This window comes from Festucalex cinctus, chromosome 18 (genome assembly GCF_051991245.1).
Source record: "Festucalex cinctus isolate MCC-2025b chromosome 18, RoL_Fcin_1.0, whole genome shotgun sequence".
Classification (NCBI taxonomy): Eukaryota; Metazoa; Chordata; class Actinopteri; order Syngnathiformes; family Syngnathidae; genus Festucalex; species Festucalex cinctus.
In genome coordinates, this window is record NC_135428.1 from 10,096,087 (window position 1) to 10,111,535 (window position 15,449).

The following is a 15,449-nucleotide window of genomic DNA, read 5'->3' on the forward strand; positions in this document are numbered from 1 at the left end:
GACTTGACTTTCGCATTAAGCAATGGATATTTGACGGATGGACAATATAAAAATACTCAAATGTATGCAAATATTCTTATCCTTTGCAAACTATGCTGCATCTTACTGAGTATGAAAGTCTTCTTTGTGTTATTAATATTATTCATATTATGTTACTATTGTGTATTTTCATAAATTGCAGTATTATATAATTTAAAAAAAAAAATCTATATTTTGGTGGATGTTGGAACCTATTAATAGCATTTTCATTCATTTCAATTGGGAAGGAAGATTTGAGACACAAGTGACGAGTGTGTCACAAAATGAATTAAAATAAAGCTGTAAAAATTAATCGAAAACTGATCAATTATTAAATTATTCGACTAGTTTACTAATAAGTAATCATTTCAAGTCAATTTTTAACTTAAAATTGTGTCCGATTTCAGCCTCTCCACCGTTATTATTCTCTGATTTCTGAAGTCTTACATGAAATTAGACTGATTAGCTTTTGTGTTTATTCAAATAAGACACTTGCAAACATTTTCTTTTATTTTGGAAAATGATGATCGAAAATGTGACTGAGTCATTTTAAAAGATTGGTGGCGAGTCATCATCAATCCCTCTCATGTGAAATTGCTTCGATATTGTTTAATTGTTGTCTTTTATAATACAAAATATCCATCCATCCATCTTCTTGACCGCTTATTCCTCACAAGGGTCGCGGGGGGTGCTGGAGCCTATCTCAGCTGGCTCTGGGTAGTAGGCAGGGTACAACCTGGACTGGTTGCCAGCCAATCGCAGGGCACACAGAGATGAACAACCATCCACACTCACACGCACACCTCGGGACAATTCGGAGCGCCCAATTAACCTGCCATGCATGTCTTTGGAATGTGGGAGGAGAACGGAGTACCCGGAGAAGACCCACGCAGGCACAGGGAGAACATGCAAACAGGAAGGCCGGAGCCTGGACTCGAACCCGCGTCCTCAGTACTGGGAGGTGGACGTGCTAACCACTCAACCGCCTAATACAATAGATATATTTTGCAATATAAAATAAAAATAAAATATTAAATAACAAAACTGGACAATAAAAAGCAATTGGAAAAATGGTTTTGTAATACAATTTAACACAAAGTAATATTTTATCCGCTGAATTGATGTAATAATTAGCATAATGCATAATGAGCATAACTGCTGAATGCTGCTGTTTTATTTTAGATATTTTTTTTCCCCAGTGGCCACTTGACTGTACCCTACAAGTTCCAAATAGCCACATGAATATATGGTATGAACCGAAAGAGGAATCCAAGCAATACTTTTGATGGATGTTGCTGCGCCTGCGAGATAGCAAAAAACTTTATTGCAGTCGTGAAGTTTTCTAATGAATCACACTATTTGTTGTCTGCGGGACGTTGCGGGTGATATATTCGATGTAACAATGTACATCAGGCAGTAAGCGTATTCTTACTTTCCTTGGTGTTGCCAAGGGAGCTGGAGCCCGATCCTGACTAATGAATTGCTTGATTAAGAGGCGTTTCCCAATACTTTCTATACCGCCACATTGACAAACCACTGTAGCCTCGACGCTCCGATCATGCATCTTATTTTGACTGCACACGCATTATTACGTATTATAAGCCGCATGTTATCAAATTGTCAAGTATTTTCGCGTCCATCATGCGTCACGCGTCCTATTGTAGCTCTGGGTGTTAACAGCGTGTCCATATCAGCGGCCTTGTGTTCGCTTCTGTAACAGCGCTGACAGCTCACCTAAATCAGGCTCCTCCTCTGCAGTATGATTCCTGCGTGTTACTGCCAGGACCTGCGAGCTGTGTATTTATTCACACAACCCATTTCCTTGCTTCACTACCACCCCCCCATCACCACTCACAACGGTGCCCCCCTCCCTCTCAATGCTGTGCACTGTGGCCACCCCTTCTCTTCCTGCCATCCCCTCCCCGCTCGCTACCGCTCATCCTTGCCCCCCCCACCCCCCTCCCCCCCAGGGCCCCTCCCTCCTCCGCTCATTTGCTCGCAGACTCGCTTTTTAGACACACAAACACACACACATGCTGACAACAGTATGCCTCAAGAAGATGCGTTTGTGTGGCGTTATTATTAGAACTCCAAACTATTTTTTTCTTCTTTTTTCGCAAAGCTTCAGGCTGTCCTGGAGTTTGCTCATCTTGGATTCCTGATGATAAATCAGTGATTTTTTTTTCTTTTTTTTTTTTTTTTAAATCAGCATCTTTTTTTTAAGCGCGCCATTCATCTTGCGTTGGAGGAGAGAGCTCCCGCCAGATCGGTGCAGTTGTCATGTTAAAAGCGCGCCGCAGACCTGCCATAGATGAGGTAACTGGAGAAAGAAGCGGCATGAGAGGAATGCAGCAGTAATCTTGCTGCATGAGCCTGAGCAGGTGGAGCACCAGAGGAGGAAGGCGAAGCAGCATCCCGGCGCGCCTCGCTCGGAATTTCGCCGCATCCTCTGAGGGCGAGCGAGATAGCGGCTCATTTATTTATTTTCCTGGATTTTCCTCCCTTTACTGCGCCGCTGCAGATGCCGTTCGCTCTCTTGCTCCATCTATACCTCATCTAGCGCCCCCCCCACCCCCCCCCCCCCCCCCCCTCCCTATCCCCTCCATCCCCTCTTCCTCCTCAGCTCCCCATCACTGGCTGAAGGGGACGAAAAGTGCTGGTTCCCGCATCGTCCCTAATCGTCAGCATCTTTACTCCTGCCCTTGTTTTTTTTTTTTTTTTTCTGTTTTTGTTTTTTTTTTATCCGCGCGTCCGTCGGGCTTCGTGAAACGATCCCTTTTCCCACGGACGGGCGCGATGTCTGCGGTGGAGTGGCGCTCGTCTTAGTGGGCAGGCTCAGCTGCCCTCCAGCTCTACCTGTGGGCGATGGAGACTTTCATCGCGATTCTTATCGCATCAAGCTCGGTCCTGCTGCTTAGCGGTTCAGTCGGATCCATCTCTGTTTATTTTGGATGTGCGCCTTGGATATCCCGCTGTCTAAATGATGCCCCTGGATGCTTTTTTAACGCTGCGCAGAAGACCCCTCGCTCTGGGAAAATGCTAGGATAAGTTTACAGTGGGGCTTTGCTTTGATGTCATTCATTTCTGGTTACTTTTATCGGACGGGATTTTTTTCTTTTGTTTATCTGCTGCCGAGTCCCCAAAGGGATTATAAACACAATGTCCTCCATTCTCTGAGATGCCCTGTGGTCTTCTAGTGGAACTCCAAAAGACCAACGTGTGGTCAAGTGGCGGGTCTTTGGCCCATGTGGGAGTGATGGGCGGCCTCTCCGCAGCCCCCCTCGGGAGGACCTGTGCAGGCTGGAGCCTCAGCATGGGCCTGAGTTACTGTTCCAGACTGGCCCTCTGGCTGGCCTTGATTATAGTGCTGCCCATCCAAACGGGAACGGCACGTGTGTCTTCGAGTCTCAGCACCACGCACCACGTCCACCATTTCCACAACAAGCATGGCACCGTTCCCATCGCCATCAACCGGATGCCCTTTCTCACCAGAGGGGGCCACGGTAAGACCTATCAAATGTCAAGAGCGGCATTCAAGATGATATCCAGCTTGTGCACGATTAAACGTCACCATCACATCAGTCGCGCTTCCCGTTTTTCCCTCATGCTGCCGAGCAGAATCAATTGCGGTGCGTTTGTATCGTCACATCATACGCGATGTGTATTTGTTTGAGGGATTCAATTAACGGCAAAGTACGCTCTTTGTGCCGCAGAAGGATGTTAAGAAATGACCTATCCTCCGCAATTAACATCAATCTAGCGGCGCGTCTCAAACGCTCCGACACCAGAGCTCCTTTTTAGATTACACTTTGAAATGTCTTTCCAAACGCTCACTTTTATGTCCTGTAAAATAGGACCCCGGTGGATTTGTCGTCTTTTTCAACACAGCAGTTTTGTCAGGCTTTCAAAAAAAAAAGGGGGGGTGAAAAATGTGAGGAATTACATCAGTGCTATTATTACAGCCAAATGGTTATGGACGGGGTTTTACTGGCGAGGCAAAGCTCGTGATCAAGCGGACCTATTTAAAAAACACTTCAAAGAACTCACTGATAAATTTTCAATTACCCTTATTGTGTAGGGTTGCTGCTGCTTGTTCTGGAGGACTGTACATGCTTCACAGAACTAGTTGGCTTTAGTGCAACATAAATGCCTTGCTTAGAATTCACAGGTCATCATCATCATGCTACCGGGTTGTTTGGAATTTTAACGCGCGTTGCGTGTTCATGAGGAAAATACGAGATAAGACTGCTGCTGCATTTGTTCCACTTGACTCGTAAAGATGCAAGAATACCTAAATGTCAAGATATGATATCATCACGATATGATACGGTATTTATCACGATATTGTGGGGAGTTTGGCGATACAAGAAAGCTCATGATACCTTGTAAAAAATTCACAATATTGTAAAAATATATCATATTGAAAAAAATCACAATTTTGTGTACATAGCAGTGGCAAAGAAATAGGCTTAGTACGAGTATCATTAACCTCAATGCACATAGACGACATTCAATCACTAATAACAGTTAATATTAAGGCTTGCTAATGCTCACACACGCACACACGCACGCATGTGAACTGAATTAATTTGCTGAAAAGAACTTAAGCATGTTAAGTTCCCCTTCATCTGGCTATTAGCATGGGTCTTAAACGTAGGTGGCCAAAACATGCCTAATTAAAATTAAACTGCACTAAGAAACTAACCACTAGAGGGTGCTAGAACTGGACAAATGGACAACAACTTGGGGCTTTTAAAGAGATGTGTTGCTTTTAATTTCATAACGATGATATTGTGGCAGTTGGAATATTGCGATAATCCCATTTTATCATTATCATTCCATTCCTAGACTGACTTTCATTTTGTCGGGAGTGTATTGCATACATCAGTAAGATATGTGGACATTTTCAGTTCATATGGTCGGTGATCATATCGCACGATTGGAGGTCATTATGATTGAAAGTGTCAAACACGTGAATTAGCATGAAAGAAAAAGGAGGAACGTTAATGTCCATCCTTCCATAAGTAAAGAGTAAATTACTGTCAATCAGCGCAACCTTTGTTAGAAAACGTTTTATTCTCTGGAAGCAATGCCAGAGTTAACATTTCCACTGCCTGACAGTTTGATAGAAGCATAGCTGCACAGAAAGATTATGCAATAAGGCAATTACTTTGAAATTCAATTTAAGTGTCATTTCTACTTTCTTTCAGTGTCGCTGCACAAAAAACCTCACATAGTGCATGAAATGATTCCACTGTGCACTGACCATCACAACCTGCTGCCAGCCTTCACTTAATGTTGGTCTATAAAGGTTAAAAGTCCATATCTGGATGGTAATGGAAATATACTTTCCATTTGTCCAAAAACTGCGCTACCTGAGTGCACTAGATAATAAAATGTCCATTGAGAAGGTTACCATGATACCCGGAGAAATTCTGGAATCAGGCAAGCCAAATTGACTTTTGTGTCGCAACGCGATTTGTGCGAAGACGAAAAAATGAAATGGAGCGCGATACAATTGTGGTAGATGGCAAAATAATTTCAGCAACGTGCAGCATCGTTTCAGCATCAGCATACAGCTACAGGTTTTGAAAGTGTGAGAAAATGGGCTTTCAATAATGTTGGCCTTAAAATATGGTTAGATCTGGAAAAAAAAAAAGAGCAAAGAATTATTGATGGATAGCCTACTGTTGTTCAACCACCTTGCATTTTTTTTTTTATAGTTTTATGTCTTCCCCAGGTATGTATGTGAAACAGTCCATATGTTGTCAGGTTAAAGTCAAATTGAAACTTGCTAAGAAGAAGATTTTTTTGTTGAGATTTGTATTTGGGTTCATTTTTAAAAAAAATTATGAAAATGAAATAAATACTTATTCGACAACATTCTATCTATTCGCCAGCATTCTAGGGATGGGCAATTACTGCACTGAGCTGCTCAATAGTTGACTTGTGGCTGTTGTGATGGTACGTCGTGTGAGTTCTTTATTATTGTAATCCCTTTATACTCACTATGTTGAGCATAAAAAAAAGTGGTCGGATGAATTTGCGCTTCATGTATAATAGAACGTATGGTGTTCCGCAGGGTTCAATTCTGGGGCCTCTGCTGTTTTCATTGTAAGTGCTGTCCCTGGGTTCCATCATAAGAAAACAGCGGTGCTTATCCCAAATGTTTTTCTATAGCATGTTCCTCTAACATTCTGGAATGCTTCTCATGAACAAACTATAGCACAATGCTCTAAAGCTAAGTGGTTCTTAAACTGGGCTTCCCACTGTGGTTCGCAAAATAATTTGTAGCAAATTATTTTTGGGGACCCGTGCATCAATGTAATGCTCTGATATGATTTTGGCATATTACATAAAGCCGACATTGCGACACATGCACAGCCTTTTGAGTTTAACTTGCTTGAGTTCCTTTCTGTTGAAATGGTTATGAATATCGAGGTTGAAATGTTTGGCATTCAGGGGTACGCATGATTATGTTTAAATGGCATTAGACGGTTTTTGTGAGGGTTCCAAGAACCACTGCTTTAATATATTAGACGCCTAAGAATTCTCAAACATTTCCCGTACAGAACACATTCTTTTTGCATTCTTGACTCTCCCCCATAAACATTCTAGAACATTTCTCTATTTCCATATTCTAAAAGCTTCCCTCTAAAAGTTTGAAGCATTTTACCCTGTCAAGTTTTTACTTTTCCTCTAAATATTCCCAAGCATATTCCTTCCCTCCAACGAGTTCTGTCTCAGTGCAGTCCTGCGTTCTCACTTCTCACCCTCAAGTCGTTGGGCCCCTGCCTCTTGACATCAACGTTGCTTCACAGCTATTATTATTATGCAGCATTTTGCTGATCTAACCTCTTCCCGCTTAGACTTGGCCGGGCTATGACCCCCTGTGTGGTAGACCACATACGCACTCCACTGAAACTCAACAAGGATTGGCCCGTCGGTGACCTCATCTTCGTGCTCCCAACACCCTCCACATGCTGAAGAGACTCAGCGGAATTATTCCATACTTCATTCGTCAGAGTCCCCTCCCAGAGTTGGAACTGACTGCCACCAGCAGACGGTTCACCAACTTGGGAGAAATGACTTTTTGGGAGCCTTTCAGGGCGATCCGCGTGTTTCTTCCAATTTCCAATTTGATATCACAAACTGAATTGAAATGAAAGCACGTCATTCTCCAAATGATTTATTTATTTTTTTGTTGTCGGAGCTGTCAAAAAAAAAAAAAAAAAACTGAATCAAATGTGAGCACAGGTGATAAAAGGTCTGTCAAAGGCATTACATTTCTATTTAATCCAGGTCATATTTTACATTACCCTGAGGGGGGATTGTACAGTCGCAATGTGTGCATTTACAATCATCTGTATTTATGCTCACAATCATAATAATAAAAAAATAGCATTGTGCCATTGCCATTATTATTAACATGGTGGCTCTGAATCCAAATGCTTTTGTTGTTTTTTTTTGTTTTTTTTTATCTGAGAGTATAAAGTAGGAAGAGAAATAATCCAACAAGGTGTTGTGATATGCAGCAGACAAGGAAAACAAGCTTTAAAAATTCTTGTTTTGTTGTGCCTTTTATTATCTCTCATATCGGAATTACTTTGGACAACCGACTGGCAAATAAATACGAGCGTAAAATAAAAGGAACATTTGACCAGAATAAAATGGCACATTTGCTATAATGGAAAAGAAATCATGCGTAATGAATGCAAGAGCTGCATTGAAGAAAACCGTATCACATATAAACAACAAGCTTTATATGTTTGTGAATTGCTGCGGCGCTGCAATGACTCTTGAGTGTGAAATGAGTTTCTCCGAAGGAATATGAATGATAACAACAATCCATTGAGGAAAGCGCGCCTGCAAATTGGATAGAAAAGACTCGACAAGGTCATCACATCATCTTGTGGTTGCCGCTGCCGCTTTTAATTGTGAGGGTCATGTTTTGTTTGTTTTCTCTTTGAAAGAAGGCCGGCTCGCATCTTCCGGTTCAGCCGTCAGCATCTCAGCAGATGTGTGGGGGATGACTTCCACCTCACTGTATGAATATATTCTGGCACTGGCAGGAAGGCATAAAACTGACTTGAGGTGTGTTACCAGCAGAGTGAGGGCATTCTCGGTGGTCTATTTAAAGGCGTGTGGGCAGGTTGCATGCATTTTATATGCAGGCACATTATCGCTGTCATGCTGCTTGCATCCGATCTGTTGAAAATGAGTTGGAGAGACAAAGAACAGAATATCACATCTTTCATTGTGCTCTTATTGGTGTGCGCACCTTTGGCCACCAGGAGGCAGTATTTTACAGACGTACTGAAACAGACGAAGAAGAGTTTCACAATTAAGTGGCTCAGTCGGCTGCTGTAATAGTTGACGTTTTTCAAGAGGATAAAGAAAATACGCCGGTGAGTATTGTTACACCGATGCTATTTGTTAGCTCATCTATACCGTTTCGTTGTGTGTGTTAGCATGAAGCTAACGGAGTTTCTTAGGGTAGTAATGTAGTTGTTTTAAATATGCAGCATGAAATTCTCTTTATTTTTTGTTTTATTTGTCTTAAATTTCAGCTGGGTGTAGCAATAAACAGCTAGAAGAAATGTATAATATCTGCCAAGCTACCGTTCGTTTTCAAGTCTATTTAGTTGAGTTTAGTATCATCATTTAGTTTTCCTGTCAAAGTTTTGCTCGCAAGTCAAAGCAAATCTATAAATATACGATTCCTTGCCACAGTCCTGAGGTCTAATTCTTGTCATATTATGGTTCATTCGTTGACCATTTAAAGCCCGCCTCACACAGAGAGGGGCAAATATTTGCGAGTGTTGGCGAAGGTAGTGGATGAGCGCCCCTGTCAGGGTTCATTCAAGATTCGCAAACTTTCGCCAAATGTTCACCTAGATTTTTTTTGTTCTTGTCGCAATGAAATTGTGAGCAATATTGGCGAATATGGTGAACGTGAACGAACCCTCAACATTCGCTTGTGTCGCAATCATTCACCCCTCAGTGGGACAATCTTAAGGAACCTGTGTAAAAATGTCATATTTAACTCATCAGGACTAAAAAAAAATCAAGCTTTGCATTTTTGTTTATTGATACAGAAAATTTCATAGGTTCTTAGATGAATCAATCCTGCAAGATAACAAAGTAAACGGTGTTAAAACCCCGGCTTCAAGCATTTAAAACTTGGGTAGGTGTGTCATAAATATAGTATGTATATATTGCACTCCAGGGAAATGTCTTGTCTCTGAACTGTCTGGAGAGGTCTGGCATTTGCATTAGTGAGGACTATTAAGAGTCCGGTCCATTACAATAAAAGGGGAGCAGGATTATGTTTCCTTTTGCTGAAGGAAGAAAAGAGCATTCTTCATGTACGACATTTTGTTCATTCAAGCCTGCAATATTGTACTGAGGAAAGCACAGAGAGGAGTATGTATGGTGCTTCAAAAAAGTTGACTAAACCCCCAGTTTCTCTTGATGCTGCGTCATCAGTAGGTGAATGAGGAAATAGAGTTAAAGCACTGTAAGTACCTTGGAGGTAAAAAGCTATACAAGTGAAAGCCCATTTACCATTTTTGTATGATAGTTAGAGATAATTTATTTTATTGATATTTCCTTTGCAGGAAATTGCCTGTGCTGCAGCAGCCGCATTTATAGTCAAATACCGAAAAAAAACAACACATAAAAACAATACTAAAACGGAGAAAAAAAAAACACTAAAACATAAAACGATGCGAGACGAGGGGAGCCTCCTGCGTTCTAATAAAAGTAGATCCAAAGGGCTTTTATCAATCCCAACGCAACATCTCAGAATTTCATTGGAACATTTTTATGATGACCCAAGTGAAGTGTAAGAGTATGTTAACACGATTATATTGGGTTCACCCATTTCAGTCTGGACGCATCTCATATAAGAGTGACCTTAAACAATCGTCGTGCCATTAGACATCTGAGTTGTGCGTACCAGACTTATGAGATCATCCGCGGAGCTTAATTGAAGACCTCCGTGTGCGTCGGTGAGGCCCGTCGCCACTTTCTCACTCCAACGCCATCATTTCCAGTGAATAGCATATGTCCTCTCAGTCAGCCTTCAGGCTCAACTATTCATTTTCATCATTTCACTGAGCCAAATTTAATAGAGCGTGAAAGAAGTGGGCTTCAAATGTCATAAGTCAGACGGCAAATTCAGACTTAATATCGCTACATAAATCTCAGCGGCCGCGAGAATTGCTCACAGTTTTGGAGTTTAATGTAATGTAATGTTTATATTCTTAATCGATCAGCTTGTTTTTTTACCTCCCCTATTAAATTCTGTGTTGCTCTCTTTTCCGCATAATGATTCCACGGTAGGTTATTTTGTCATTCTAACCCTGTTGGGGGCTGACAGGTCATTAGGGGAAGTTTATCGACTTGTAAAAATAATGTCTTTTGAAACCCTAGTGCACTCAGATATGGAAATATACACTCACATCTAATACAAACACTATATTAAAGCTGAAGTGTGATGAAGTGCAGTTCTACACGTTTGGAAGCACAATAATAAAGTATTTATAATACACGGTGTTAAATTTACAGCTTTCTGGCAGTGTCCATCAAACTGAGTGATGTTATTTTAGAGCTTGTGCTCATAAGAATGTTTCTTCACCTTAATTGAGCCAAAACATTTAATAGATTACTCGATTCTAAAAGTATTAGTCAGTGACAGAACTACTCCAATAGAAGTTGACTTGGAGTGAAATCTGGGCTTGTATACACAATTTAATTGTACTTTCTGCCATCTAGTGGAAGAGCATTTCATTGTTGTGCCTGTCACTATACGTCACTGGCATAGATAAATTAATAAAGATACATTATTTGTACGAAATAAATGTGATTTTTAGACCAATTAAGTAAAATTATGCACTAATGTGCCGCAGCACAGTGGTTGGGAATCATTCATCTATTGAAGTCTGATGAAATGCCCAAAACTGTTTTTATTTAGTATGATTCATTATTAACTTCATCCCATCCATAAAACATTTGTACACGCCAGCACGCCCTCATTGGAAATGCAGGAATCATGCGGTTCTTTTCGTCAGCAAGCTCAGGGTTTTTTTTTGTTTTGTTTGTTTTGTTTTTTTCGCTTTTCCTGTTCACGTCAAACAGTGAGGCGTGATGCAAATTACCACCAGCGTGCGCAACCTATCGCTCATTGCCTCGTCTGTTGTGCACTCAGTAGGCCGAGAGCACAAAGGAGAAAGGACGGAAGGTTTTTGAGTGGGTAGTCAATGCAACGTGGCACAGAAACACATCCATAATGTTACAGCGGGCGCGCACATAACCACCAAGACGCAGCAGCCGAGGGTGGTTTGAGGGAATTATTTAGAGCGTGACGGCTCCTGTAAAATGCGGATGGATCTATCACTTGATGAGTCTTCTGACCTGTGTGATGTATGACGGCAAGGCAAGCCTGTGCATGAGCTGAGCTCACACATGGGATTGGGTTGGGGTGCTTAGGATGTGGAGTGGGAACATTTGTTCCATTATATACGGATTTTACCTCCTCCAAATCCGAGGGCGAGCGCTATTGTTTTGATTGCTGTTTGCTGGATTGTTTGTTGACTTACAATGGGGCTGTTGGGATGGCACATTGGGGCATGCAAATGATACACTGTCAGTTTTTTTTTTATGTGCAGTATGTAAGTTTGGTATGCAGTGATGGTTGTTTTTAAAGTTTGTTATAAATCAAGTTGATTTAAAATCAGTTTTATTATGAACTGAGATATAGCAAGAATATTTTTTTCCCCTTACTGATTATGTTAGTCAATTTTAGTTCAGTATATGTTCAAGTGAATTTTTATTTATTTATTTATTTATTTATTTATTTATTTTTGCCTAAATATAATTCCTAATTTCAGGTGGGTTTTTTTTTGTTTTGTTTTGTTTCTTGTTTTTCCATTTTGCTAAGATGAGTTTTTGCAATGTGCTAACATACGGAAAGATGAACTAAAAAAATGTATTTGGTCAAAGTATTTATCTTGTCTCCTCTCACCATTTAATTGTCAATTTATCCACCCCCCCTCAAACCAAAAATTTCACCCTTCAAAGTTTGTAAACAATGTGGAAAGGGCGGAAAACGGCCATTTGAGTTAATATGTGAGTAAACTGATAAAAATAGAATAGAATAAACAGACAACCAGCGTTGTTTACTTCTAGCTGCACTTCGTTTCCTCCAGCGGTTGTTTTTGCCTCCAGTGAACACCGTGACGTCATCGTGACATAGGCCACAAATGGTTTAATGCTAACATTTTACCTCACCTGGAGTAGCCTGTTAGCTAGTGCACAAATACATTTTATTCACTTTTGATAGAAGAATTTATTTTCAGTGTCAGTATTGTCCCGTTATCTTTCTCAATGAACTTGGAAGTATCCTGCTAGCTAGCATAAAAAAATTAAAAAAAAAAGCTTACATTTCATCGCTAACATTTTACATCATTCACCATGACCCTGGAGTAGCCTGTTTGCTAACGCACAAATAGATTTTATTCACTTTTGCTAGAGGAATTTATTTTCACTTTCAAATCTATGAGTTACAATATCACACCCCTGCCGTAGAATGTATATGACCGTATCATTTTTGTCCTGACATCTTTTACTTTTCTCAATGAACTTGGAAGTAGCCTGCTCGCTAGCATAGCACTTTGGTTACAGTTCAAACTTGGCAGAGGTTTTAGCGCTACCTAATGACCTGCGCCCTCAGTGGGGATTTACCTGACTTAATCCAGCTATTAATACCACCGCTATCACGTTGTAAATGGAGTATCAACCCTGTACAAAAACTAATTACATTGACGTGATACCGCACTTACTGGAAGCAGTGCAGTAATCGCAATAGAAAAACAAATAGCGAAAATAAAAGGCTGTTACAATACAATATACTGAAATGGAACAAATATGTAGAATTTGTGGTACAAATGTAGGTCAGTGCTTGTGAATATGTTTAGACCGCCATTGACAAAATGCTATTCCAATTTCGGTGTCTGTTTTTCACACTTTCACACTTGTTTTGATTATTGATTGTTGGTTGAGTTGTTTATTTGCTTGATGACAAAAAAACAGACAATACTACATGTATTCCCATAAGATTGTCGAGATGTGGCACGTGGACCAGGGAAGAATCATTAAAGGTGACACATAATGGTTTTTGTTTGTTTTCACAATTTAATACGGTTTTCTTCCTATCTGAGATTAAAGGGGCTTTACTGTCCGCCTCTCGTCATCTCACTGGCAACAGTATACAGAACTGTGCGTGTTAACGTTCGCATTTTGCTGTCTCTTCCTCCGCATCGCTCGGCGAGCTGACTCTCGTCCACGTGGATAAAAGTGCGCCCCCATAAAGACAACTAGGGCCTGATTTACTCAGATCCCAAACAGCAGCAGCTAAATTGTTTGTTCACTCACTTTAACGGATTTCCCGCTGTTGACAGCAGGTGTGCAAAATGAAGTCTAAAATGTTGGAATTGAAAGTAAAAACATTTATATTCCAGAAAAGTGCATGGCAATCGGATGTATATGTTCATTAAATTTGCATTTCAAAATAAGTACACATCATAAAAACACACTGTTATGTAACAGCGAGGCAAAAGTGCTGCACGGTTGGCTCGCAGACACTTTCAGAAGTAGACAGCAACAGATTTACTCGGTTGTTTCATTTCACTCTTGACAGGTGAGAAATCACTCCAGAGGCCCTGCTATTTGTATACAAGCAATTACAAAGCAAGTTGTCATAACATGGCCTCCACGACTGTACGTGCAAATTGGAAGCCTTGAATTTCGCTAACCATTGTCAGTCACTCTAAACTATTATCATAGAAATTGATTTTGTCACAGAGGTCACATTTTTATTTGGATTTTGTTTGAATCTTGGCTCTGGTTTTCCTGTGTGGAGTTTGCATGACCTCCATGTGTTTCTGTACTTTTTGTGAAATGCATTCTAATGGGGATACATTATTATCTATGATGATTTCTACTCAGAATGTGCACCTAAGCAGTAGCAGCATGAGTTTTAAATCAATAAATACGGTACACGTTTTGCTGTTAAGATTCTCAGATGGCCTTGAGAGATGAGAAGCAGCGAGAGAGAGCAAGCGAGAGGAGAGATGTGTCATCCAAGAGAAACGTGACTTTTGTAGTAATAGTCTTAACCAAACTTGTTTAGCATTGGCTTAATTTGATACAAGCCTACTGCAGATGGAGGATTGGTAAGAAGACACCACTTTAAAGTCACGACTTACTGTCTCTGCTGGTTGATTTATCACTTTTAAGATGGCCGTAAATGAAAGTGATGAAGTTGTTTTCCAATTTGATATGTACAATAGCATTACAATGCGCCATCAATATCAAGCGCTCCTCGGCAATTGTCATATCCATCCATCCTTTCCTCAATAGCACTTATCCTGTGCATACGTTCACATTTGTTCCAATACATTGCGGGGGTTGCTAGTCATTTACTGTGGAGTTGTTGTGACAATAAGCAATAAGTTTGCTGGGGTATGCTTTTGAATTGTGAGATTGATTTGCTGCTAAGCATTCAAGGCAAGCGACTCGCCGTCTCACTGGATTTACTACTTCAATAAGCAGAACTGTAAATGTGTGTCTTCCGCGACTCAAGTCAAACACAGACACTTTAAAGGAAAAAGCTTTAAAAATACAGAAGGCATGAAAGACTCGCTGACATTTTTCCAGCCTGATGGTCACTTCTGTCATGTGACATTGAGGATGTTGGAATTGGGTCGCTGATGTTTGCTAATTTCATAGGAATAAACCGAAAAATCATTATGAGTTGGTAAAGTGACTTTAACCTTGAAATCTGTGTGATGTCTACTTCACAGTGGTTTGGTGGCATCCCTAGAAAACACCCCTTATGTTGGCACTATTAAAGTAGCATATCATTTGAATATGAAGAAAGCAAATGTTTACTAAATATTAATGAGTTGGACACTAGCTCAGCTGGTGGGATACAATCTGATCCAGGCACGTCTATTGACAATTTAGAACAGGGGTGTCAAACATAAGGCTCACGGGCCAGAAACTGGCCCATCAGGTGGTCCAATCTGGCCCGTGAGGACAGAACACAAACTGCAGTTTTTCACAAAAATGAACCATTGTTGCTAATTTTGTCCACTGGAAGGTGCAGTAATGACCTTTTAATGACAAAAAAAAAAAATCACTCATTTTTGTTAAGAAATTTCAGATTACTGTGTTATAAGACAATAATAAATGTGAATATTTTCAGAATGTACTTTTAAATATTTGCACCAAAATATACAGGAATCATTTTGACCTTCCGCCATTTATAGTTTATTAGGTCACGGATATAAAGATAATTTGTGTGAACGTGGCCCAAGAATTAAAATCTGTTTGAATAAATCTTACCTTAGACTGACCTCTGATTT

At 40.4% G+C, this 15,449-nt stretch overlaps 1 protein-coding gene across 16 annotated transcripts in view; it reads left to right on the forward strand.

Moving 5' to 3' along the window:
• LOC144005794 (neurexin-2-like) overlaps positions 1–15,449 on the forward strand; it is a 153,814-nt gene that overhangs the window by 112,025 nt on the left and 26,340 nt on the right. For 3 of the 16 annotated variants that reach the window (XM_077504124.1, XM_077504130.1, XM_077504131.1), the window contains exon 1: positions 2,604–3,521. The exons of the other annotated variants lie outside the window; for them this stretch is intronic. In XM_077504124.1, the coding sequence (XP_077360250.1) occupies positions 3,197–3,521 (325 nt within the window). In that variant the 5' untranslated portion in view covers positions 2,604–3,196. Of the gene's footprint in view, positions 1–2,603; positions 3,522–15,449 lie in introns of those variants that run through there. 16 annotated transcript variants of the gene reach the window in all.